General features: G+C 44.8%; 1 protein-coding gene and 1 pseudogene across 1 annotated transcript in view; both read left to right on the top strand.

The window, feature by feature from the left end:
• Window positions 1-18938, top strand: part of GPD1L (glycerol-3-phosphate dehydrogenase 1 like) — a 61346-nt gene extending 42408 nt beyond the window's left edge. Inside the window, exons 6-8 of the mRNA XM_043442381.1 lie at window positions 7847-8080; window positions 8473-8579; window positions 16135-18938. Coding sequence (XP_043298316.1) covers window positions 7847-8080; window positions 8473-8579; window positions 16135-16231 — 438 coding nt within the window. The 3' untranslated portion in view covers window positions 16232-18938. The remainder of the gene's footprint in view (window positions 1-7846; window positions 8081-8472; window positions 8580-16134) is intronic.
• Window positions 12618-16127, top strand: LOC122424515 (annotated as a pseudogene).
• Window positions 18939-26002: the final 7064 nt, after the last annotated feature.

Genomic DNA, 26002 nt, shown 5'->3' with positions numbered 1-26002 from the left:
TGCCATCTCAAAAAAAAAAAAAAGGAAAAATACAGAGCTTCCCTGTGAATTAATAACCCCTTTGAGTCACTTTTGAGTCATTTCTTTTGTAGCAGAAGCTACTTTTCAGGAATTGGAACACCCAAGGAAGGAAATTAATCTGACGTTCGCCTTACTTTGTCAGGTGAGAATTACAAAGATCAAAAGAATGCGGGAGACCCGTCCACAGGGCACCTTCTAATGCTCTCTGCAAATTGTACGTCTTTTCTTCTAGTCATCATTTAAAACCACTTAATGTCACGTGTGTATGTGTAGTCACGTCTCCATACAATGAGAGTTTTAAAAATTGGAGCCAACGAAAGCCTTAAGCCCCCAGGCAGCCCACATTCATCTTTCCGAATGCTGGCAGGGAATTCTCCCATTGCACACAGCCTTTTATACGCTGAAGATGCTGGCTTTGGCTGCGTTCTTTATTATTGTTGGGTGAGATTTTTATGCGTTTTTAATAGTCCTTCATTAAACCACTGGGAGGTCTCACTGCTCAGCACGGCCCATGTGCTCCCAAAACTGTCATGAAGTGATTGGGTTATTTTTGGTGGTGGATGGAGAAGCTGTGAAAACCCACCCAGGACAAAGGGGCAGGGGAAGGGGGTGGGAGAGAAGAAAGCGTCTAGATTGAGGGCCCTGGAGAAGCTTCTGCGGATGGAACCAGGTATGTGCTGACCCTGCTTCTGAGCTGAACTGGCTTTTCAGTTCTGTTGGCAAGAAGCCTCCAGCTACCATGACAGAGCGGTTCGTTGGGGGCAGAGGTAGATGGGGACTGAGAACCATTTATCATCCTGCCCCTGGCTTTCCTTTCAACCAGGAGTGGTTACCATCATTCCTGCCAGCCTGCATCAGAGCTGGGAGCTTTAAAAACTGAGAGGCAGGTTCTTGGGCAGTAACTGAGGCTAACCATCCCATCGGACCAATAAGGAGACAGAGCACCAAAGAGTGAATGACTCAAACGTAGCAAATACTAGCTCGCTCAGAATGTGAATGCGGGTTTGAAGAGTCTGTCCGGGGTTCTTACTCTGGATGACCTGACTTTTCTCGCTGGTGTCCAGGCGATTGAATGAAATGAAGTCCTCTCTTGCTACAGCCTGCCCAGCAAGGGCAAATGGGCCTATTTTTCCTTGATTACATAATTGATAGTTTTGTTTTCTTCATGATTATAAAAGGTAGCTTCATACTGCAGAGAGGTGTAGAGAAGAAAGTGAAAATGACTAATGATCTCTGCATCCTGAGATAATCACTGTTAATGCTTGTTGTCTACCCTTCTAGGCTTTTAGCAAGCACAAGTATGTGCATGTCCCCCTTTCTAAAACAAAAAGTGCATCTTACTGTTCAAGTAGTTTATGCTTTACCTTTAAAAAATTTTTTTTGAAGTATAGATGGTTTACAGTGTTGTGTTTATTTCTACCAAACAGCAAAGTGAGTCAGTTATACACATATAATCATTCTTTTTTGGATGTTTTACTTTTTTCACATTAACAATCTTTAGTCATCTTCTCTATTCTAAAAAGCTTTTCAAATACACTTTTTTCATGCTCAAAAACATGAGGGCATTTGAGTTACCAAAAAAGGAAAAAAAAAAGGGCGAGGAGGCAGGTGGGGGAGGGGGGGAAAGAAAGTTAACAGCTCCCTACAATGTTGAAAGAAAAGAAACAGTCAAAGGAATTATACAAAATCATTTCCTACCAGTGCATCTTACACCCTTCAGAATGTCCTTCATCTCTTAGCTACATTAATCTCTTAATCAGTGAGTGAGTATTCTTTTTTAAATATCATCTTTATTTAGGGAGGCCTGGCGTCCTGCAGTCCATGGGGTCGCAAAGAGTCAGACATGACTGAGCGACTGAACTGAACTTATTTAAGCATAATCTATGTCCTGTGTTGATTAAATATATGATACAATAGGTTTTAACAGTTGGGTATATACACCCTGGACATCATCACTCCAATACAGAACATTTCCATCACCCCAGGCAACTCCGTAAATCTTTACACTTTACTCCTCCGTCCCAAACCAGCAGCCACCCATCTGCTTTTGTTCACTGTAGAATGTTTATAATACATGTATGCAGTATGTACTCCTCTGTGTCTGGCTTCTTTCCCTTGGGTGTATTTTTTAATGTAAATTTTAAGATGTTCTTCATACAGAAAAGTATAAAAGTCATATAAGTATTTAGCTCAACCTGTTATTTTTAATAAATGGTTTATCAAGATTGTTTCATTAACAGAGACCCAAAATAATAGGAGCTGAACAAGGTAGAACTTTCTTTCTTGTGCAGAAATCCTAATTCCATATGAAAATTCCACTCCACAAAATTCTCAGGGACCCAGGCTCCCTCCAGCTCATGAGAGATGACCCTTGTCCTCATATTCTAAGATGGTGACCAGGGCTCCAACCATCACATCTGCCTTCCAGGCAACAGGATGAAAAAAGAAAGACAAAGGATATGTGGCAGCTGTCTTTTAAGGCATTCTGGGGAGTTGCAGTGTAACATTTGTCTTTATTTTTAATTTTTTTGGCCATACCCTGTGGCATGTGGAATCTTAGCTCCCTGACCAGGGATTGAACCCACACCCCCTGCAAAGGAAGATGGAGTCCTAATAACCACTGACTGCCAGGGAAGTCCCTGGCTTCATCTTAATAGGCAGTTAATACTTAATTGTACTCCCTGCTGCAAGGGAGGTTGAGAATTTTTCCACCCCCCTGGGAAAAATATACCTGCGTGAAAATCAGGGACTCAGGCTCTAGAAGAGGAGAGTATTTGGGGAGAGACAGCCATCACCTCTGCCACGGATGCATGTTGTTCTCTGCAGGGCTGTCTGTGCTGAGGCTTGCCACCCTAGTTGTAGGCTGTGTGGGTATCCTCCAGGCCAGGAATGTGATGTGGCTGTGATGAATGTGCTGTGGGTCACAGTCTGGTACCTAGTCTTTAGCCAGGGCTCCAGCTAGAACCCAGTAGCATATGTGTCCGTTTGCATTTACATGCAAGTTATTTAAAACTTTTTTTAAAAATTCAAAATTCTGTTTCAGAGTCACAGTAGCACCATTTCAGACTCAGTAGTCACGAGTCTTTCGTGAGTCTCAAGATCTAGTGGCCACTCTGTTGGACAAGCAGATATCAAACGTGTACATCTCATCAGGGTGCCCAACCTGTGGGGCTGAGTGTGGACTTGACCTTGGACCTCCTGGACATCTCAGATGGGTGACCTCAGGGCTTGACCTACAAACCACAGGTGGTACCTTGCCTGCAGTTAGGTAGCCTCCACTCTGCAGGTTTCCTCTAGGTTGGATGCACTTGAAGGTGGCCTTGGGAAGAGTCAGATGCATTCAGAAAATTCTGACTTGGGTTTCAGTGGGCCAGTTCTTCCAAGGCAGTGGGAGTGTTTGCATAACCTGCAGGTAGCATGGGCTGCTCCTCCAGTTTTACAGTTTGGGTGGGAATGAAAGACCGTGAGCCCCATCGACTCACTGTGATGCAGGATTGCAAAGACAACACGTCGGGAAGGGTGTCTCTGAGTCTTGCCACCACCCGGGAAATGGGCCAGGGCTTTAGCACGTCTCTCTTCTGAAAGTCATGGTATTTTTAGCTCCAGAATAGTTTAAAGCAGATTTGAATGCATGGCGGATAATGATAAATTTCACAGCTGAGCGATCTCAGAGGACATCTGCTTGGGTGCTATTCACACACGATCTGACTGCCTCAGTGTGTTTATTTTTCTTTTGACAGTGATAAGTGGGAGGGGAGAGGGGGAAGATTTCAAGATGATTAAACTGGCCCTGGGTCCCCTGAGGAGGGTGGGGTTGAGTCTGCAGTGGCCCACTGCTCCCCGAGGTGGGGAGGTCAGATGTCCGGGGAAACTGGGAACTGTTCGCTACCTGTGTGCCCCCAGACCACGGTGGGGGGGTACTCTCCTCTGCCTTTTCTCGGAGCAGTGACACAGGTCAGAAGCACTGCTTGGCAGCTAAGGGCTCATCCCTACGGCTCCTTGGATGCCTCCAGTGACCAAGAGCTCACCTCTTCGCCTCAGTATTCTCTGTTGATTGGGGTCAGCCCTTCCTGTTAGAAAGTTCAGGTCTTGCTGTCCCAGCCCCTCTTTGTGTTCCACTCACTGGCTGGAGCAGCCTTGTGTGATCTGCTCCCAGGAGATGTGATGGAGCCAGGCTGTCAGGGTTTGAAACCCAGCTCCTGACTGTGGGACCTTGGGCAAGCTACTTACCCCACATGCCCAAGGGTCCTCCCCTCACGCTATACATAGTAACAGAACCTGCCTGGTAGGAATGTTGTGAAGATTAAATGAGTTAATAATGTAGGAAGCACTTAGAAACAGTTCAGTAAGGGAAGCTGTTGTTATTTTTACTATTCTTTCCCATAAATCTTTTGTCCTCCCAGGCCTCCCCCTTTTACCTCCCAAGTCTCTCTGCAGGCCTGGGAGGCAGTCCTCTTTTTTTTTTTAATACTTTTTTTTTTTTTTTCAGTCCTGCCACACAGCATGCAAGATCTTAGTTCTCCAGCCGGGAATTGAACCCAGGCCCCAGCAGGGACAGCACCAAGTCCTGACCACGGGACCGTCAGGGAATTCCCAGGGGGAGTTCTCTTTGATATCTGATTGCAGGGGTGTCTCAGGAAGGTCTCTCGGACCCCACGATGGGTGGGAATGGCCAGGCCACGGTGGCCGCACCATGGAAGGAGCAGAGTAGGGGGAACAGTGGGCTTGTGCAGCCAGGTCCTGGGGGCATGTCCCGACTATGTCAGTCACCAGAGGGATGTTCTTGGCAAGCCGTTGACCCTGTCTGTGAACTAGCTAAAGTGAAGTGTTAGTCACTCAGTTGTGTCAGACTCTTTGCAACCCTGTGGGCTGCAGCCCACCAGGCTCCTCTGTCCGTGGGATTCTCCAGGCAAGACTACTGGAGTGGGTTGCCATTCCCTTCTCTAGGGGATCATCCCAACCTAGGGATCAGACCCATCTCTCCTGCGTTGCAGGTGGATCCTTTCCCATCTGAACCAGCTAAGGGGGCAGACACACACTTGCTGGGGTTGCCAACGAGAATTCAGATGAGACCACGTGGGCAGCGGGTGGTGGGCTCACTGCAGGCACTTTGTAAATAGGCTTTCTCTCCTCTGAGTACAGGAACCCCTTGTTGAAAGGAAGTCCCTGCTGTCTCCCCTCCAGTCCACAGACGTTGGCTGGGGCGGGTTTGTCAAGTGACCCCCAGGACGGGTTGTGTCATGAGGAAAGGGGGGACATCAGGGGCACAGCCCAGGAGGCATCAGAGAGCCATCGTAGCAGTCCAGCCATCTGGACCCTAGTCCTGGGCACGTTGCCATGGTAACGTCCAGACAACCATTGGGTGGGCTCTCCCAGCAGCTGGCCTCGTGGCCTCTGTGGTCAGTCCCCCTGCGCATCCTTAGGTTTCTCGGCTGCCCCAGGGCCTTCCTGCTGTCTGCAGCCCCAGGGCAGGGCCACAACTGAGCCAGCTTCCCTGGAGGAATGCCAGCACCAGAAGAGCCTTGAGAGATCTTATCCAAGCCCTGAATTTAACAACCGAGGCCAAGAAGGCTCAGAGAGGTGGAGTGATTACCCCAGGGTCACACAGCAGCCAAGCAGACTGAGAACCTCATGTGGGTGCCTCTCCCGTCTCACTGTGGCTTCCTCCATCGGGCTGCTGTGGCGGGAAGGGTGAGTCTGAGGGGCACAGCCGCTCCCTGGCGGCAGCTTTCAGCCCCGCACCCGCTGCGTGTGCAGCCATGGGTGGGGAGGCTGACCCCTGGCGGGGCCTGCTTGGCATCGGGCAGGATTGTGTGCAGAGGTGAGAAGAGGGGCAGAGTGGAGGACACGGAGAGATGCTCCTAGCAAACTAGGATCTGCTCCTCAGCACCGCCAAATTGAGAGGGAACAGCCGGACCTTTTAGATGGGACCCTGGGCAGAGACCAGAAGCCCGGGAACACCCAGGGCTGGGCCCAGACAGGTGAAGGGAGGAGGAATGGGCTTATTTTCTTTTAGCTTATTTCCCATTTGCTACTAACTGGATTCATATTTTAAGATCTCTTAAGGCACAAATCCATATTCAGGCATCAGACATTATGGAAAAAAATGCTTATGTGGCTAGATGGAGATAAAATACTTGGGTCTTTCCTGCACTGCGTGTTTTGAAGAGGAAACTGGTAATCTAGAAAGGGCCAGAAACCTGAGGGCTCGCCCGGTGTCCGAAAGGAGTGTCCCCCACTGCCATGCAGGCGTTACTTGTCCTGTGTGATTGTCCGGATCTGAGACCCAGCTCCGGTGCCGCCTCCTCTGCGCAGGCTTCCCTGCTTTGTAACGAAGCTTCTCCACATACTCCAATCCTTCTGTCTCTTGATGTGCTTTTCTGTGTCTTTTCCCAATGATACTGTCAACTCCTTGAGAGCAAGCTCTGTGTCTGTCTTTTCGGCTTCCCCACTCCACCCCCAGCCCAGGGCACTCTCCACCCCTCCAGGGCCCAGCGGGGCTTCCCACAGCCCTTGCTGAGTACAGATGAGCTGAACTGAAACCTCACCTTCATTACCTGTCATGGAATATCACTTTCTGCTGAGCGTCACGGTGATTTGTGCACACATTTTATTTTCCTGTTAAGTCGGAGTGGTTAACTTTTTCCAGAAGAGCCTCATAGAAAATGTATGGATCTTGCAGACGTTATGGGTCTCTGCACAACTACTCAAATCCGTTGGCAGCAGAAAGGCAGCCACAGACAATACGTTACTGAACGGGGTGCCGATTTTCCAGCACAGTGCGACTTACAAAAGCAGTCATTTGGCCCTAATTTGCTGGTCCCCAAACTAGGCGATCAGCTCCTGAAGAGGCAGGTCTGTGTCCGAGCTGCCTGGTGTCCAGCAGAGAGCCACACAATAAGCCAGCGCTTCGCGAATGCTAATTTAGAGATTATCAAATGAAACAAAAGGCAGAAACTTGATCTACACAAATGCATCCATCATTACCCAGCACTTCTACCCCAAGGATGCTCACAACAGAAGTGCCGGCCTGGGGTCACCAGAGGCCACCTACCTAGTGTCACAGCAGAGTTATTTGCAGTGGCTCCAAACTGGAAACTAACCCAGTGCCAACCACCTGAAGGGGTGAATTGCATTGTTTTTGCACAGTGGGATACAGTGCGGCAATGGAAATAAACGTGTCCCGCGTTAAAGTACAGCTGAATCTCACAGATGTGATGGGGGATCGAGACAGAGAAGATGACACAAAGGATTATATCCTATATGATTCTACTCACATAGTGTTAAGACAGGGAAAGTAAATGTGTGCCATTAGAGGTCAGGAGAGCAGTAACCTTTGGTGCCGGGGTGACTGGGTGGGGGGTGCTGAAAGGGGCTTTCTGGGGCACCTGTTACCTTCTGTTCCTTGATCAGGGTGCTGGTTACATGAGAGTGTCATTTGTGAAACTTCATCAAGTCCTGCACTTATGACTTGACCACTGTTCTGTCAGTGTTATAGTTGGATAAAGCTTTTGATTTATTAAAAAAAAAAAAAAGTCTGTACAGACAGTATTTAAGTGGAGATGCCTCTGCGCCGTGCCCTTTCTCTGGCGGATGCTTCCCTCTGAGTCCAGGTTCCAGAGTCCTCTGGGCTGTTTGCCCCATGAATGGGAGCTGGTCCCTCCTTCCTTCTCTCTCTCAGAGGATCAGAGTAGAACCCTGGGTTCTACGGGATGGGAGAAGCCGGCCAGCCTCCCTGCCTCTGCTCCGCCCCGCCTCCCCCGCACACTTTCCCGCGGTGTGCGTGTGAAGGACCGCATCTCCAGGCTTCTTGCCTCCTCCCCAGAACATCGTGGCCGTGGGCGCCGGGTTCTGTGACGGCCTCCTCTGCGGCGATAACACGAAAGCCGCCGTCATCCGCCTGGGGCTCATGGAGATGATCGCCTTCGCCCGGATCTTCTGCAAAGGCCAGGTGTCTACGGCCACGTTCCTGGAGAGCTGCGGCGTGGCCGATCTCATCACCACCTGCTACGGGGGCCGGAACCGCAAGGTGGCCGAGGCCTTCGCCAGGACCGGCAAGGTAATCCCGGGGTCGGGGAGGGGAGGGGGGTGTCCCGGGCTAGGGAAGAGCCGCTGTCCAGGGCATGGAGGCTGTGTGTGCGGGGCTGGTCCTGCCCACCGCCACCTGCCTTCACTCACCAGCGCTTCGGGCCTACCACCTCTACCTTGCGTGTTCTTACCCTTCGTTGGCCTGCTGCTCCCCTCCCGCTCCCCTGCTTTTAAAATAAAGACGCCTTAGGGCCTTTCCCGACATTCCAGTGGTTAAGACTCCAGCGTCCACTACAGAGGGCTTGGGGTAGATCTCTGGTTGGGGAACTAAGATGCCACATGCCATGCAGCACCGCAAAAAAAAAATTTTTTAAGTGATGCTCTAGATGTTACAGGAGATTATGTTCATCCTATGTTTTTAAGACCATCGAAGAACTGGAGAAGGAGATGCTGAATGGACAGAAGCTGCAAGGACCTCAGACTTCAGCCGAGGTGTACCGCATCCTCAAACAGAAGGGGCTGCTCGACAAGTAAGTGCCCGTTTTCCACGAGGCCAGAGGATCAGCTGGCCTTGCGCTTGCTGGTGAGCACGGGCAGTGCTTGACTCAGGCGTCTGCTAGGCATGGGCAGAAGTTAGCAGAACAGTGCTGTCCGTCGTCTGTGTGAGGGTCTACAGCAGGAAACATCTGCCTGCCCTGAAAACGAGCATCTACCCAAAATCCGAAATGAGGGAGGGGAAATGAGCCCTGTTAGGCACGCTATCAGGTTGGCCAAAATGTTCACTCGGATTTTCCCCAGCGAACATTTTGGCCAACCCAAGACAAAATAGGAGTTTGAGATTCTGGCTTGCCCTGTGGAGTATTTGGTAAGAGTTACACGGGCTTTCCAGGTGGCTCAGTGGTAAAGAATCCGGCTGCCAAGCAGGAGACCTGGTTCGATCCCTGGGTGGGGAAGATCCCCTGGAGTAGGAAATGGCAACCCGCTCCAGTATTCTTGCCAGGAAAGAATGGACAGAGAAGCCTGGCGAGCTACAGTCCATGGAGTCTCAAAAGGGTCGGCATGACTTAAAGCATGACTTAACATGAGTTAAAGCAGTGTGTCATATATTTTTAATTAAAAATTAAAAAAAAAAAAAGGTTATTTTGTCCTTTTGATAAAAAGATAACTCTGGTTAATGAAATGTCAAGCAATTCAGGAAAAAAGGAAGGACTCTAGCACTGGAGGTGCCCTGTGTTTAGGTGTGATGAGGAACCTTGGAGTCTCCTCGCCTTTCAGGTGTACCCCTCCATACTCTGCTTAAAAAAAAAAAGTACCATCTGTGTGCAACCAAGACCGAACCCTAGGACCCCAGGATCGCACACGGATAGGCTCGGGTCCAGTCCTTTGCTAGGATTCCGAATTGACTTGTTGGCCAGTGTGAGTCTGTGTGGGCCCTCTGACTGCAGGGGGGTACAGGATCCCAGCTGTTCTGGGATCAGTGCCTGCCTGTTTAAAAGCACATGTAGCCAAGCAGGAGAAACCTGCGTCTCCCTAATCATGTCCCATTTCCTTCTGATTAGAAGTGGACCTTCTAACTGATTAGAAGTTGGTGATGGACAGGGAGGCCTGGCGTGCTGCGGTTCATGGGGTTGCAAAGAGTCGGACACGACTGAGCAACTGAACTGAACTGAGAAGTGGACCGTGTCGTGCCTGTGTTGAATGAGGTTGCAGCTGGGTTGGGGTCCCTGCCTTTCTCGCAGGCTGCATGTTGAGTCCCTCAGTGGTTCAGGCAGAGCTGACGTCCTGCCATTCTCACTTGGCGCCACCTCTTACCCGGATTTCTTTCTCTGCCGTTCCAGCCATCATCACCCTGGTCTTCCTTCATTTCCTCCTCCCTTTCCTGCTGTAGAAAGAGTACTGAAGGGGAGGCCAGTGGCCTTGTGGCTCGCCAGCTATGTGATCTTGGGCAGGTCATGTTTTTAGTTGTTCTATGCCCTTTTATCTACAAACTCAAACTGGTAGTAGACCAGATGACTGCCATGGTTACCTCTAACTCAGAGACCTCCTGTTCTTTGAGAATGAGGTCCACAGGCCTTAGGTTGGTGTCTCAGTCCACTTAACACCTTGGCTTCTAACAGCATGTCCTGTGAGCCCTGTTTAGTGGAAGTGGACCTCCCTTGCCCCAAGCGCCTCTTTCTCAGACTCCTGTGTGCCTTTGCCTGGCAGTTTGACCTGCCTGGACACCCCCTTCATGAGCATCTCAACTATCATGGCCCATGAGGCAGCCTGGGTATGTCCTCAGAGAACCTTTTCCATATCCTGTAGACTTACATCACTTCCCGTGCTTTGAAATTACTGTTTAGAGCAGTGGTCAGCCAACTTTTTGTGCAGAGAATCACATAACAAAATTTCACCTTTGTAGACCACACACAGGCCTCTGCCTATATAGTCTGTTTCCTTTTTAGCCCTTTAAAAATGTAAAAATCATTCTTAGCTTGCAGGTGGGGCAAAAACAGGTCACAGGCAAGACTTGTGTTTCAGGCCGTGGTTTGCCACATCCCTGGTTTAGGCACTATTGCTGCTAATGTGTTGCTGCTAAAGTTACAGTTTTACTTTGATTTTTCAAGTCTGGGAGGGGGACCACGCTTCTGGGAGAAGAAAACATTGAAACCATACAAAAAGGCGCACAAGGAAAAGTGGGCCCTGATCCCCACCACAGACAGAAGCAGCTCTCTCAGGGCTTGTTGAACTTCCCACATGGCGCTTTCATTTGTGTGACGGTGACAAACTCCACAGTCCGCTCTGCCCCTTTTCTTCACTTCAGGGTGTGTTTGCAAGATTGTTCAGCATCTGCACCTAGAGGTCTCGTTTAATGTCTGCAGAACATTCCACAGTGTGGGAGAACCTCGGTTTGTTTATTAACCAGTCTCCCCTTGATAAATGTTAAAGTTGTCTGGGTTTTAATGCTGTCATGAAATTTGCTTTCTTCAACGTCCTTCTGCCTGTCTTTATGACCACGTGTGAGTATTGGGTATTTGTCTGCTCAGGCTGCCCAGGCAAAATACCGCAGACAGAGCGGCTCACACAACAGAAATTTCTTCTCCCAATTCTGGAGGCCGGAAGTCAAAGATATCTATCTGCAGGATTGACCTCTCTGAAGTATCTCCTTGACCTGCAGATGGCGGTCTTACCCCCTTGTCTTGTGGTGTCTGTCCCAGTCTCCTTATAAGGACACCAGCCATATTGGTTTAGGGCCCATCTTAATGAACCCTTTTCACTTAATTTCCTCTTTAAGTGCACTATCTCTAAATATTCTCTCATTCTGAGGTGCTGGGGCTTTGAGTGAATTGAGGGGGCTGGGGTACAATCAGCTTGTAACAGTGCTATAAAGGGCTGGGGCCTCATTTATATATAATACTATACATCTCTGTGCCTTAGGATGTTTCAGATGGTAAAGAATCTGCCTGCATTGCGGAAGACCCAGGTTCAATCCCTGGGTCTGGAAGATCCCCTGGAGAAATAAATGGCAACCCAATGCAGTATTTTTGCCTGGAGAATTCTGTGGACAGAGGAGCCTGACGGTCCATGGGGTCGCAAAGAGTCAGACATGACTGAGCGACTAACACTAACACATACATCCCTGCCCTGACATCGAGGCCTGACACATCTAAGCCCTCAGGCTCCATTAGTGGGGTAGTTGGTTGATAGGTTTATGTCCATTTTTTAATGGAACATTGTCTTTTGTCCTCCTTTCGCTTTTTTTTATTTTAAAATTTATTTTTTTGTTTAGCTGTGCCAGATCTTAGTTGCAGCATGTGGGAGCTTTAGGTCTTTAGTTGCAGCATGTGGGATCTAGTTACCTGACCAGGTTTTGAACCCAGGCCGCTTGCATTAGGAGTGTGGCGTCTTAACCCCTGGACCACTAGGGAAGACCTTCACTTTTTTTTTTTAAACTAGTTTATTTTTTGAAAGTACAGTTGCTGTGCAACATTGTATGTTACACATATACAATATAGTGATTAACAACTTTTAAAGTTTATATTCCATTTACAGTTATTATAAAATACTGGCTGTATTTCTCATGTTGTAAAATATATCCATGTAGCTTATTGATTTCATAACAGTTTGCACACCCCGTTCTTCTACCTCTGTCTTGCCCCTCCTTCTTCCCGCTCCCCACTGGTAACCACTAATTTCTTCTCTATATGTGAGTCTGCAACTCTTTCGTTATGTTCATTAATATTCTTTTTTACGGCTGAGTAGTATTCCATTGTTTATGTGTACCAAATCTTCTTTGTCCATTCATCTGTTGATGACTATTCAGGTTGCTTTCATATTTTAGCAATTGTAAATAATGCTGTTGTGAATATTGGGGTGCACGTACCTTTTCAAATGAGTGCTTTTGTTTTTTTCAGATATGTGCCCAGGAGTGGGATTGCTGGGTCATAAGGCAGTTCTATTTTTAGTGTTTTGAGAAACCTCCGTACTGTTTTCCACAGTAGCTACACCAGTTTACATTCCCACTAACGGTGTACTAAGGTTCCCTTGTCTCCACATTCTTGCCGACATTTGTTATTTGTGTTCTTTTTCATGATGGCCATTCCGACAACTAAGAGGTTATGTTCCTTTTGACTTGCATTTCTCTGATGATTAGTGATGTTGAACATCTTTTCCTGTGCCTGTTGGCCATCTGGATTTCCTCTTTGGAAGAATATCTATTCTGTTCTTATGCCCGTTTTTTAATCGTGTTGTTTGTTTCTTGATGGTGAGTTGTACGAGCTAGTCATTTCATTTGCAAATATGTTCTCCCATCCGGTAGGCTGTCTTCATTCTGCTAATGGTTTCCATGTCCTCCTGTCACTTTTTCACCTTCTTTAGAGAGTTCCTCAAACTGATCTAATTGGCTTTATGGTCTTTTATTTTTGGATGTCATGTGGTCCTGAAATAAGTCCTTTTTTAAAAGAAAGATTCTATTTTTGAGCTGCGGTGGGGCTTCACTGCTACATGCAGCCTTTTTCTAGTTGTTGCAGACAGGGGCTACTCTTCGTTGGGGTACTGGGCTGGTCATTGCGGTGGCGTCTCTTGTTGCAGAGCACAGGCTTTAGGTGCACGGGCATCAGTAGTTGTAGCACTTGGGCTCGGTAGTTGTCACTTAAGGGCTCTGGAGTGCTGGCTCCAGAGTTGTGGGGCACAGGCTTAGTCGTTCCACAGCACGTGGGATCCTTCCAGACCAGGGATTGAACTGGTGTCCCTTACACTGCGAGCTAGATTCTTAACCACTGGACCACCAGGAAAGCCCATAACATTTTAAACAATAGAAAATAGCATTTAGATGGGCATTATAGCCTAGCGGTTTAGTGTTAGCTACAAAAGTCAGAAACTGTGCCTCAGTTTCGTACATAGAATAGGGATAATATTATCTACCTTATAGTGTGGTTGTGAGGGTTAAACAAGTTACTTGTCAATAGAAATGTTCCCCCCCCCACCCTGTATCACTTGTCATCATCTCATCTGCAGAACACATTTTGAAAACACTAGTTGTGAAAATTGGGAGTACTTTTGGCTTCACGAGTAACAGCCAATTAAAACACCTTGAAAAATACGGTTATTTTTCTCACATAACAGGTTCCAGAGGTGGATTATTGGCGTTGTCTCAGTGTCTCTGGGTTAGAATCTTAGTGATCCTGTTGGCCTTTCCTTAAAGCCTCAACATGGCTGCAGCAGCTCCAGGCATCACATACTGACAACTGTACTCAGCAGCATGGAGCAAGGACAGTCTAGCAGATATTTTTGTCCAGTGCCTCTCAAGGAGAGAAAGATCTTTTGCAGAAACCCTCGCAGATGTATTCTGTCTTGCCGGCTAGAATTTGCTTACTTGGCCAATTCTGGTGTGAAAGAAAGGCTGAGATAGGGTATTTCCAACCTCAGTAAGGAGAGAAAGGGGTTGGGAATGGCTTTGGGTGGCACTCATCACGTGCCACTCCGCTTGAGGAACATACAAATTGTTCTCATCATAGGAACAGGAAAAATAAGTCATGGAAAGACAAAGGAAGGAGTTAAAGTCTCCTGGTATTAACTCCCATTCACAAGAATTCATTCGACACTCACTCACTAAGCACCTGCCTCGTGCCTGCACTGGGCCAGGCCGTTTTGATGCAGACGTGAGCAAAACTAGGCTTGGGCCCTGTCCTCTCGGATAGTCTAGAACCCTTGGCTGCGATGTGGCTGCATTTACAAGCTGCTATTTATTACATACATCATATATCAAGTGTCCTATTTTCTACCTCACACATTAAGTCACTTAATACAACAATCCTGAGTGTCCATTCCAATCTGCAGATGAGCAAAGGGACAGAGGGGTTGTGAAGCTTGCCCAAAGTTAATAGGCTGTGAAATCAGATTTTATTAAGTCTAGCTGACTCTGAAAAATGCTAGAACTTTCTGCACCTTAAAAAACCCACAATGAGAAGGAGAAAGATGGCGGCAGTTATGCTGGAACGTTTGGGTGCGTTATGGGTGCAGAATCTCAGGGGGAAGCTGGCCTTGGGGCTTTTTTCATCTCACAGCATTTTACCTCAATCACATATCCACACAAGTGCTTCTCTTGAAATATCTCGAAAATGGGAGAAGAAGAATAAAATTGTTTATCCTCCACAACTGCCTGGAGAACCTCGGAGACCAGCTGAAATATACCATTGTCGAAGACAAATAAAGTACAGCAAAGACAAGATGTGGTATTTGGCGAAATTGATACGAGGAATGTCAATTGACCAGGCTCTGGCTCAGTTGGAATTCAGTGACAAAAAAGGAGCCCAGATAATTAAAGAGGTTCTCTTAGAAGCACAAGATATGGCAATAAGAGACCACAATGTGGAATTCAGATCCAATTTATATATAGCTGAGTCCACCTCAGGGCGAGGCCAATAGCTGAAACGCATCCAATACCACGGCAGAGGTCGCTTTGGGATTATGGAGAAGGTTTTTTGTCATTATTTTGTGAAGTTGGTGGAAGGCCCTCCACCTCCACCTGAGGCACCAAAGACAGCAGTAACCCACGCCAAAGAGTACATCCAGGAGCTTCGCAACCGGACCATCATTCATGCTCTGTGATGGGACTATTCAGACTCCACGGTGTATATATTTTACCATTTGTTTCTTAAAACCAACAAAAATTAAAGACTAATGCTTTTTAAAAAAAAAAAAAACCCACAATGACAGACTGTCATAAAGACATGTAACCTATCAGCATTGTTTCCTATTCTTAAGTCATGTTATCACTGTAGAATGCTTAACTAGATAACTTTCAGAATGGTTTTTAAGATTCTTGTGATTCTTTCAAGCTCACTTTAGGCAATGTGTATGGGTTTGAAAGCTGGTTGACATTACTTAGTTATTTCCTTAGTGATTTCTGCATTAAGAAAATAAATACTTACTGAGTGAGCTAGCAGTACCCTGGGATAATGTCACCTTTTTTAATAGTGGGTTAGTAGCCCACTCCTTCATTCCCTCATCCATTTCAAACTGTCATTTATACCTGTGTTCGCATCTTAGAAGCAGCAGCAGAATAAATTCCGCTTCCCACATGAGATCAGCATTTTGCTAATTGTGAGTCCCCTTGTTGATTCTTGTGGGAGTGTTCCAGGCCTCCATTATCTGTGGTGCTGTGTGGGCTGCCTCATCTTCATCCTTGGATGATTCGTTTCAGAGAAGCGAGAGCAGTGCCTCCCTACAATTTAAAATTTATTCCCCAACCTTTTAAAATAGTGACATAAACCTGAATCCCTTCCAGATTTGGCCAAGAGCCTGAGCCACAACTCTTGATGTTGGTGACCACAGATCACCCTGTAAAGAGTACCCCGGGGCGGGTCTGTAGACAGCACACTCCAAGGAACCAGAGGATGGTTTGGGTTGTACCAGGTTCTTACAGCCACGGTGTAGAGGCTCCCTGCAGACCACATAAGGAAGGGATGTGAAGGAGGGCGCTTTGTTTTCCATTAGTAGCATGTTAGTCTGCAGTCTGTTAGGCAGGACAGAAAGACTGGTTGGGTCTATGAGGTAGACCAGATGGCTTAACTTGTCTTTTCCCATCCCCCCTCCCCCAACCAGGTTCCCGTTGTTCACTGCCGTGTACCAGATCTGCTATGAAGGCCGGCCCGTTCAAGAGATGTTGTCTTGTCTCCAGAGCCATCCAGAGCATATATAGAGTGAATCATGCAACCTATCAGGAAACGGTCTGCCTTTCGTATCAGACATTTAGATGGGTGGAAAGCAGGACTTGGCAACAGAGATGTATGCTTGACTGTCATCCCATCATGGATGAGTATGAATTCTTACCAGGTCCACTTTTGAATTGCAAGATGAAGTTCATTGGCTCAGATGTTACTGGGCAACATCTAGACGCACATATGTGACCATGTGAGTGTGTGTTCCTTTCTCATTGTATGGATGTTTCTATGAACCAAAATTAAAGGCCCTTTTTAAAAAATCACTTTGGAAATTTTCCCACCGTGGTAGCTTACAAGATGTGGAACTATCATAGCTAAAAGTTTTGAGTTTCACTGAAGGATTTTTTTTTTTCTCATTCTCAAGGTTAAAACGTAACAAGCACTAACATGGCAGAGTAGATGAGTGAGGGGGTTCAAAGATCAACTTACCGTAACTTAAGCACTATCTGAGAGCCAGCGTAATTATCTACTTCAATTGTGGGTTGATCTTTTTTTTTAAGTAATTACATATTTTAATTAGGTAATCCACTCATCTGTATATTCCACTCATTGCAGTTTTCTGCACTTTTAGCCTCTTTTCTCTTCGTTAGCTACCAGAATGTACTTTGGCAAAGGCATAGCAGTGGCAGAAGGCAGAAAACCCACCTGGAATCTTCCTGCTGTGTTCTTCTGATTAGCGACCATTGTATGATGCTTTTTGTCAGGTTGTACTTCCGTTCACACCTTTCCTGTAAGCCTCACAGATCCCCTGAAAGGGGGCAGCTGTTACTCCTCTTCTAAGGTCCAGCCTCTGTGCCTGGTCATCTGACGAGAAGGGCCAGATCCAGAGGCTCTTGGTCGTCACTGGCCTTTGAACTCCCACTGATTGGTCATAGCAAATGCTGTCCCCAGGCTTTCTTGAGGTCTGGGCAGCTTTCTGCAGTTGAGGCTTGCATGGGTCCTTGTCTAGGAGGATGTCACTCAGTGTGGACCTCACTCCATTCGCTCCACTTGGAGTCTCTTAGAAACATAGGTTCCCAGGTCCCTCCCCGACCCCAGCCCCTGAAGTGGGGTCCTGTATCTCTGCTTTGACATGCCTTCCATGTGTTTCAATGCTCACTACTGTCTGAGAACCACTACTGTAGAAAATGTATTATTTAGATTAGCATTTCTCAAACCATGTTCCATAGGAAGCCAGTGTCCCAGGATCCAGTAGTGGTCCTGCTGTTCCCTGGCAAGATCCAGTGAGTTTGGGAAAAGCCGTGTCCGTACACCCCTCCTGAAGGGATGGACTGTGTGTTCATGGAACGTGCTTATTTAACCCAGCAAGTCCCAGACAGATTATGGAGATTTTTTTTTTTTTGGCAAGGAAACTTACCAGAGTTTCCAAGGAACACTATTCCAGGCTGAGGCACCCGTAGGACAGCACAAGTATACTTCACTCTCTGCAAGAAATGAGAATGAATGGCTGCCTGTGGTATTGTTCATTCCGCACCTTTATGTAAAGTTCAGGTCTGCCACAATCTTTGCTGAAGCTTTAAGGCGACACTGTCAGGTACAGCCAAGTGGATGTCAACTTCGCTGAAACGCACACTGTGTGGACTAAGTGCTTTTAATTCTAGAATTAGAACGGAAATGACTGTATCTTTGTAAATGTGATTGGTTTCAAGAGAGTGCTACGGTTCTAGCGGATGAGTGTTAAGGAAACGTGTGAATGTCTCTTACATATTCATGGATTTTCAGTCACTTTGAGATTTTGACTTTTTTATTTTCCAGCTTGGGATTTTTTTTTCCCTTCTATACCCGGAATGATTGTAAACTAGATTTTTTGTGGGAATTTTAAAAACTCCTATATAGAAGAATATGAAAGCACACAAAATGCTATGTTTCATCGATTTTAGTGCCACTGTTAATCAATTTTTGCTTGTCTCATAATTAATCTTTTTAAGAGTTTGTACATAAGTAACAAAGTTACTTTTTAAGATACATAAAGGGCTGTAAGCTAATTGTGGTGTCTGTCAAATAGCGTCATCAGATGTGAGGATTTGGATTTTTGTCTTGTGTATATTCTTCGTCTGCATTCAGCTTCCATCTCTGGGTTTTGTACTTGAGTGTTTTTTTCCTTTATAAATGCCTTCTCACCCTTCTGAAGTCTTCTGACTGTACCTTTTGAACATACTTATGATATTCTGCACATATAGAAAAAGGTAAATTTTATATAAGTTTATGCTTTGCTAACTGTAGATATTTATTACTCTACGAGTTATCTATTTTTATAACCACCTGTGGTCCATCATTTATTTTAATTCACCTTTCTTACTACTAATTATGGTAATTGGGGAGGGAGACATCTAGAAAAGAAGCTTAATTTATACTGTTTCAGCCAAATCTGTGAATGTAAAAACGACACTGTTGCCTTGCGATAATCCAGCCTACTATAATGTGGAACAATGTCCGTCTTGAAACCCATCCTAGCAGGTGGAATTGAGCTAAACTCCTGGTTTTTTATTTAAGTCTTAGCTATCATGTGGCCCCATGGCATCAGCCCAGGGAGTAGTGAGATGCCACTGTACCAAGGAATCTTCCATTTCTTCCCACTAGCTCTAATCTAAGAGCCTTTTACCTACACATGTACTGTGTTTGTTTACAGACTGTAGGTGGATATGATTTCAAAGCTTGATTTAATAAAAATCGAATCCCCCCAAACCTGTGCTACTGATCCTATTTTTTTAAATCAGCTTATGTAATAGTTTTATTTGTTTAGGTAGTCTCTTTTATTTCTCTCCCCGAGTTGTGTTACCTTGACAACAATAAAAACGCAAATTTTAAAAGAAGGGCTTCATCTCTAATGCGTTCCTCAAAAACACATCTGCTTCCATTTGCCGGTGGGTGTTCCTTTCCATGGCTTGCTGATATTTTTATAGAATTACAAGCATAGGATGGAGGCCTTCTCCTTCCACCCATTCAGTGGATTAAATGTGAGGGTGAAAGGTTGTTGCTGAACCACGGAAGACGCCGGGATTCTTGGCCTCCAGAGGAGAAGAATTCAATCCGGGGCCAGAAGTGAGGCTTGATCGCTCAGAGCTTTTGTGTAATAGAGTTTTATTGAAGTATAAAAGAGATAGAGAAAGCTTCTGACATAGACATCAGAAGGGTCAGAAACAGTACCCCCTCGCTAGTGTTAGCAATGGAGTTATATACTTTTTAATTACTTATTACAGTGAATCAAAAGAATGTCTGGAGGTTGTCAAGACCTTACTAGACCCACTCCCATAATGTACATTTTAAGATAACAGCATTAACCAGAAGTTTTTTCCCAGAAACTGTCCTCAAGCAGGATACATTATTGTTATATAATCCTAAGGAATGTAGAGGGGAAAAAAACGTTTGTCCTTTCCTCCTCCTTGAGAATTCCAGACCCCTGTCTCCTCGGGGACCCCCGGAATTCTTATCAGCCTGCCTAGGAACTGACTCTCTCAAGGGGAATGCCCAGAATCCTGAAACAAATGGGGGCACTGATGGCCAGAGCAGTCAGACTTGGATGAGGCTCTGCGACTGCGGGAGAGGGGCTGGGAGTGCTCACCGTGTCCCTAGGGGTCCGGGCTGGAAGGTTTATGCTCCAGCCCTCCAAGGGCACACGGTCCAGGGAAAAAATGGGCTAAGAAAGCAGAGGTATGGGCACAAGCAAGAAAGCTGGGCACCAGGTAGAGAAAAAGGTCTCTGCTGAACACTCGTAATCATGCCAGCACCACAAACAGGCTTTGGGTTTGAATTTTTACTTCCAGGAGTCACAAGCAAAAAGTTCACATAAAAATTGGAACTTGGGCCAGTGAGGCCAGTAACTGACAGAAGCAAAGATCAGCAACATCGCAGAAAGCTCCCTGGGTCCCGGCTGCAAGGCTTCCCGTAAATATGCACTTCCCGTAAGTATTCTCCATTGACTATGTACTTTTATTTATATATATATATTTTTTAGTTCTACCACTTTATTGCTACCAACCCATCTCCCTCCACCCTCATGCACACATGCACAGTCATGTAACCCCATGGACTGCAGCCCGCCAGGCTCCTCTGTCCATGGACTTTTCCAGGCAAGAATACTGGAGTGGGTTGCCATTTCCTTCTCCAGGGTGAGTGTGTACTTTTAAAATTATAATCACAAAATAGTTCATTATGAGTGCAGGTCAGTAGATTTTTTTTTTTTTAAACAGAAGAAATAAATGCCCAAGGTTCCAGATATTTATTTGAGCAAAATGAGAGATGCTTTGAAAGGTACTTTTAGGAAGAGGTATACATGTAGATCCACTGGCCTGGGCAATGGTTCCTGGATTAAAGGCCCCAAATTTCCAAGGGTCCCACCACTCTCCTGGAGGCTCACTCAGTGACAGGTGTGAAGACAAATGAGCACAGAAATATCACATTCACCAGCCCGGGGCCTATTCACACAATGAGCAGGAAATGACTCAAATGTCAAAAAAAAGAAAAAAAAGGTCATACAAAGAAGATTAAACCATCCATGGCTGATTCATGTCAGTGTATGACAAAACCCAGTACAATATTGTAAAGTAATTAGCCTCCAACTAATAAAAATAAATGAAAAAAAAAAAAAGATTAAACCATCAAGAAGGAGACTTGTAAACAAACCTATTTGAACATCTAGACACGAATATAAATTATGTCATTGGACAGATTAAAGAGTAGATTTGACAAGAGCCGCAGATGGAATTAACAAAGTGGAAAATATATATGAAGATATTAACAGAAAGTAGCAAAGAAAATACCTGAGAATTTAAGAGCTAAGTAGAGGATAGGATAAAATTCAATATACATCTGATTGGAGTTCCAGAAGAAAGAAGAGGGAGAGGCGATTTTTGAAAAAAATAATGTCTGAAATTTGTCCAGAGGTTAATTGTATACAATCAGTTTTGTTATTCTCCCAAATATATTTCCATTAAAATTTTTCTCCATTAAAATTTTATCACATATACCTTATAACTTTATGACTGCTTGTAAAATAAGTTGATGATGAACTTTTTTTGTTTTTTTAAATAAGCTATATAAGAAAGCTATAAGCATAAGCTACTAATTTACTGAAGGTCTGATGGATCTGAGTACTGGAGCAAGTTGTGTCTCCTTTGGTTTGGATGGGAGGTGTGGCACTGTGGGAAGACTTGGGTTTCGGATTCTGCTTTATTGCCTTGGTATCCATTTAGTCAGGTCAGCCAAGTCTTCTTTGAAGTGCATTTTCCTCATTGATTGGGAATAATATCCATGCAACTCAAGGATTACTGTGAAGGTCAGTGAGAAACAGGAAATGATAGCTTTAAAGGAGGAGAATATGATACTAGTAGCTGCTTGTGCAGAGATAATGATATATACTCACTAAATTATTAAAAAAAATTTTTTTCTGAGATGTACAGTTAAACTACATTTCCCAGCCTCCCCTGCAGCTAGGTGATTGAATTCTGGCCAGTGACATAGGGAAGAGAAAAATACCTCTTTGGAGGAGGAAATGGCAGCCCATGCCAGTATTCTTGCCTGGAAATCCCATGGACAGAGGAGCCTGGTGGGCTACAGTCCTTGGAGTCGCAGAGTCAGACATGACTGAGTGACTAAACCTAACTACCTTTTGATGTTCAGACTACCTGCCCTTTGTCAAAAAACTTCTGTATAACCTGGCTCCTCCCCTCTCCTCCTTGGAGCAGTTCTCTCAGCGTCACTTGAGATGCTGTCTCCCTGGCTTAAAGTCCTAAAAATTCCCACCAAGTAAAACATAACTCCCAATTTCAAAAAAACCTCTTGCTGGGGTTACATTCGATTTGAGTCTCCACTCGTTTCCCGTGTGCTGATTGGATATCAATTTCCAGAATGACCTGAAAGTCATATGTTGGCTCTTAAAGCCTGGATTCTGGGACTTTACGGGTGGACCAGTGGCTAAAGATTGCACTCCCAATGCAGGGGACCTGAGTTCAATTCCTGGTGGGGAACTAGATCCTGCAAGCCACAACAAAGATGGAAGATCCTGCTTGCCACAATTAAGATCCTGTGCAACCAAAGAAATAAAAGTTTTAAAATAAGAGCCTGGATTCCTGCATGACTTTGTGGAAAAGTTTCCCCCAACCTTCAGTTCACGTTGAACTGTGATAGTTAAAAAAATCTTCTCTTTGCCACTGAGATGTAAGTGTTATTTATCATAGCATCTAGCATAATTTTCCTTAAGTTGCTAAAAAGACATTTACGGAGTTAAGATGAGATGGAACTTACAGAAATATCAAGAGTTTTGGAGAATTTATTCACTGGTCCCTACAGCATCCTACTATCTAGTTTGGCATCCCTTGTTGGGATATAGAGGCTGTGCTGGAATGTGGATGGGTACACCTGTAGATATGTCTGTATATTCCTCTCCTCTTCCGGAGAGTGAAAGTCGAAAGTTGAAAGTCACTCAGTCTTGTCCTACTCTTTGCGACCCCATGGGCTGTATAGTCCGTGGAATTCTCCAGGCCAAAATATTGGAGTGGGTAGCCTTTCCCTTCTCCAGGGGATCTTCCCAACCCAGGGATCAAATCCCGGTCTCCCGCATTGCAGACGGATTCTTTACCAGCTGAGCCACAAGAGAAACCCAAGAAAACTGGAGTGGGTAGCCTATTCCTTCTCCAGCAGAACTTTCAACCCAGAATCGAAGCAGGGTCTCCTGCATTGCAGATGGATTCTTTACCAACAGAGCTATCAGGGAAGCCACTAGCTAGCTAAGTCCAGACTTTGTATGTAATTGTCCCTTCTCTAGAAATAATTCCGTCAAGGCCCAGGATTGATAACATTGGCTGTTACTTCTATTTTTTTTTTTTTTTCTTTTTTGGCTGTGCCTCATGGCTTGCAAGATCTTAGTTCCCCCGACCAGGGACTGAACCTGGGCCCCCTGCAGTGAAAGCCGAAGTCCTACCACTGGGCCACCTAGGGAAGTCTTTAACATGTGCTCCTCGCGCTAGAGTCTCCTTAAGCGATCTTCCTTGATTCAGAAGCTTCCAATTAGAAGTGTCATTAGATTTTCACCAAGTCTACATGCCAACTGTCAACTCCAAAGCCCTTGTGTAGCTGAAGCCGAAAGAATGACTTTAACTCCCTTCAAAAAGTAAGGAATGATTGATACTGTGTATAAAATAGCTAATGAGAACCTACTGTATAGTTCAGGGAACTCTCCTCATGCATCAGTAGTGACCTAAGTGGGAAGGAAATCCAAAAAAGGGGATCGAACATACAGCTGATTCACTTTGCTGTACAGAGAAACTAAGAACATTGTAAGGCAACTACACTCCAGTAAAAATTAATAATAAAAAAACCTCCTGAAACCAAGGAAAAAAACTAAGAATCTTTGAATGTTAACATGTTGAGTGCAAATGAGCCCATTGGAAGAACACTTCATCATTATACTTGTAATTTGTCAAGTTGGTGTTATTCAACTTGTTGCAAATGGAAATGCTTTTATGCTTTGATAGATGTGTTATTTGTGATTCTTTATTGTTACTGCTCTTATTTTAAAATGATCTTTGGGAAACGGTCGCTTCGTTTCAAATTAAAGTCCATTTGCCCACTTCCCTAGTAGCCACTGTTATTTATTCCTAATGTGCTCTTCTAGAATTTCATTTTACATAAGCAAATATATACTTATTCCCCTTCCCATTTTTCTACACAAAATAAGGATTGCTATGCATTTTGGTTTTTTTTCAGTTAACATTGTCTTGACCATCTTTTACATCAGTTACTTTTTTTAAGCAACTTTTTAAAAACTTTTACTTTGAAATAATTTTATCAACAGATTCACAGGATGTTGCAAAGATAGTACAGAAAATTCTTAGGACCACCCAATTTCCCTGAATGTTTGAACACTTAATTTTAAAAACTGTACGTTAAAATACTAGTGATAAAGTACTTTTAACTTTACTACTCTGGTACTTTGTATTTGAGCACTGTGTGTGCCCACTCAGTCGTGTCTGAGTCTTTGCAACCCCATGGATTATAGCCAGCAGGCTCTTCTGTCCATGGAATGTTCCAGGCAAGAATACTGGAGTCGGTTGCCATTTCCCACTCCAGGGGATCTTCCCAACCCAGGGACTGAACCCAGGTTTCTTGTGTTTCCTGCTTTGGCAGAAGGATTTTATTTTATTTTATTTTTCTACTACTAGCGCCACCTGGGAAGCCTGAGCTTTGTATATATGAATTAATTTAATCCTTAACATTTATCAGCCCATATACAGATGGGAAAGCTAAGGCACAAAGAGGCTAAAGAACTTACCTAATAGACTGTAGTTGATAAAACCAGGATTTTAACTCAGGCAGGTTGCCTTCAGAGTTTGTGTGTGTTTTTTGTTTTTGTTGTATCAAGGGGCAAGTGATCTTACTTCCCTGATCAGGGATCAAACCTGTGCCTCCTCCATTGAGAATGTGGAGTCTTAACCCACTGGACCAGCAGAGAAGTCCCCAGAGTTTGTGTTCTTAACTTTAAGATTATGTCATCTCCTTTCAGTAATGGCTGTTCACAGTGAAGCAAAATCAGTGATTGGAAAGATCAAAGGTGCAATCACTCAACAATTATTTCTGCAAATTTGCATAAATATACTATGTTCATGCATGTGTGTGTGCTGTGTTCAGTAACTTAGTTGTGTCTGACTCTTTGCGGCCCCGTGAACTACTATAGCCCACCAGGCTCCTCTGTCCATGGAATCTTCCAGGCAAGAATCCTAGAGTGGGTTGCCACCACCTACTCCAGGGAATCTTCCCAACCCAGGAATTGAACCTGAGTCTCCTGCATCTCCTGCTTTGGCAGGCAGGTTCTTTACCACTAGCGCCACCTGGGAAGCCCTTGTTCATGCATGTATTGAATTTTAAAACATAATGCTGTTCTAAAGTTTCCTTTTAAAGTCTTAATAATAAAAAATATGGATTTCCCATAGCCTTTAAATATCTGCATATGTTTAATTATATGACTATTCCATAATTTATTATAGATGAATATTTAGATTGTTTTCTTTAATTATGATAGTTGCCACAGTAAGTATCCTCACTGTGTATCTCTGTTGATTTATGTAAGTAAATCTAGAGAATAACATCCTAGAAGTGGAATGATTGGCACAAAGATTTGTGTTTTGTATTTTAATAGACCCTGCCAAGTTAGTCTTCAAAAGGAAGGCTGCAATTTATGGTTCTGACCTCATTTTCATTTCCTGATTACTTTTATAACCACTATTTGTGATTCTTTTATAATAGAGAATTAAATAGAACCAATAAATCTGATAAAAGCACAGTGTTGTATTTATCAAGAATTTAGGGAATTCTTGGCAGTCCAGTGGTTAAGACTCTACGCTTCCACTGCTGGGACCCCGGTTCAATCCCTGGTGGGGGAACTAAGATCCCACAAGCTACATGCTGTGACCAAAAAAGAAAAAAAAAAAGAGTTTAGAAGTGTCTCCTACCGGTTTTGTTATTCAAAACTACAATTTTGTTAAAAGAACTGTTTACTAGCAGTTGTAATAGTCAGTGGTGCTGAAAGTTTATATAAGCACACAAAATATGTCTTGTGAGTGGCCTGTTTATGAGGATTATTGAAACAAGAAACATTAATGACAAAAATTTTAAACATCACAAATTCACTGTTGAAACAACCCCCCAGAAGACTCTTGTAAAAAGCAAGTTGAAATGGGTTTACCACGCTTGTCAGGAAATTCCCGGTTCCAGTGAACAATGACCCTCCTGTCCACCAGGGGTCACTCTTTGGA

This window comes from Cervus canadensis, chromosome 22 (assembly GCF_019320065.1).
Source record: "Cervus canadensis isolate Bull #8, Minnesota chromosome 22, ASM1932006v1, whole genome shotgun sequence".
In the NCBI taxonomy this organism is placed as follows: domain Eukaryota; kingdom Metazoa; phylum Chordata; class Mammalia; order Artiodactyla; family Cervidae; genus Cervus; species Cervus canadensis.
Note: the sequence above shows the minus strand (reverse complement) of the source record. Positions and strands in the feature narration are given on the sequence as shown.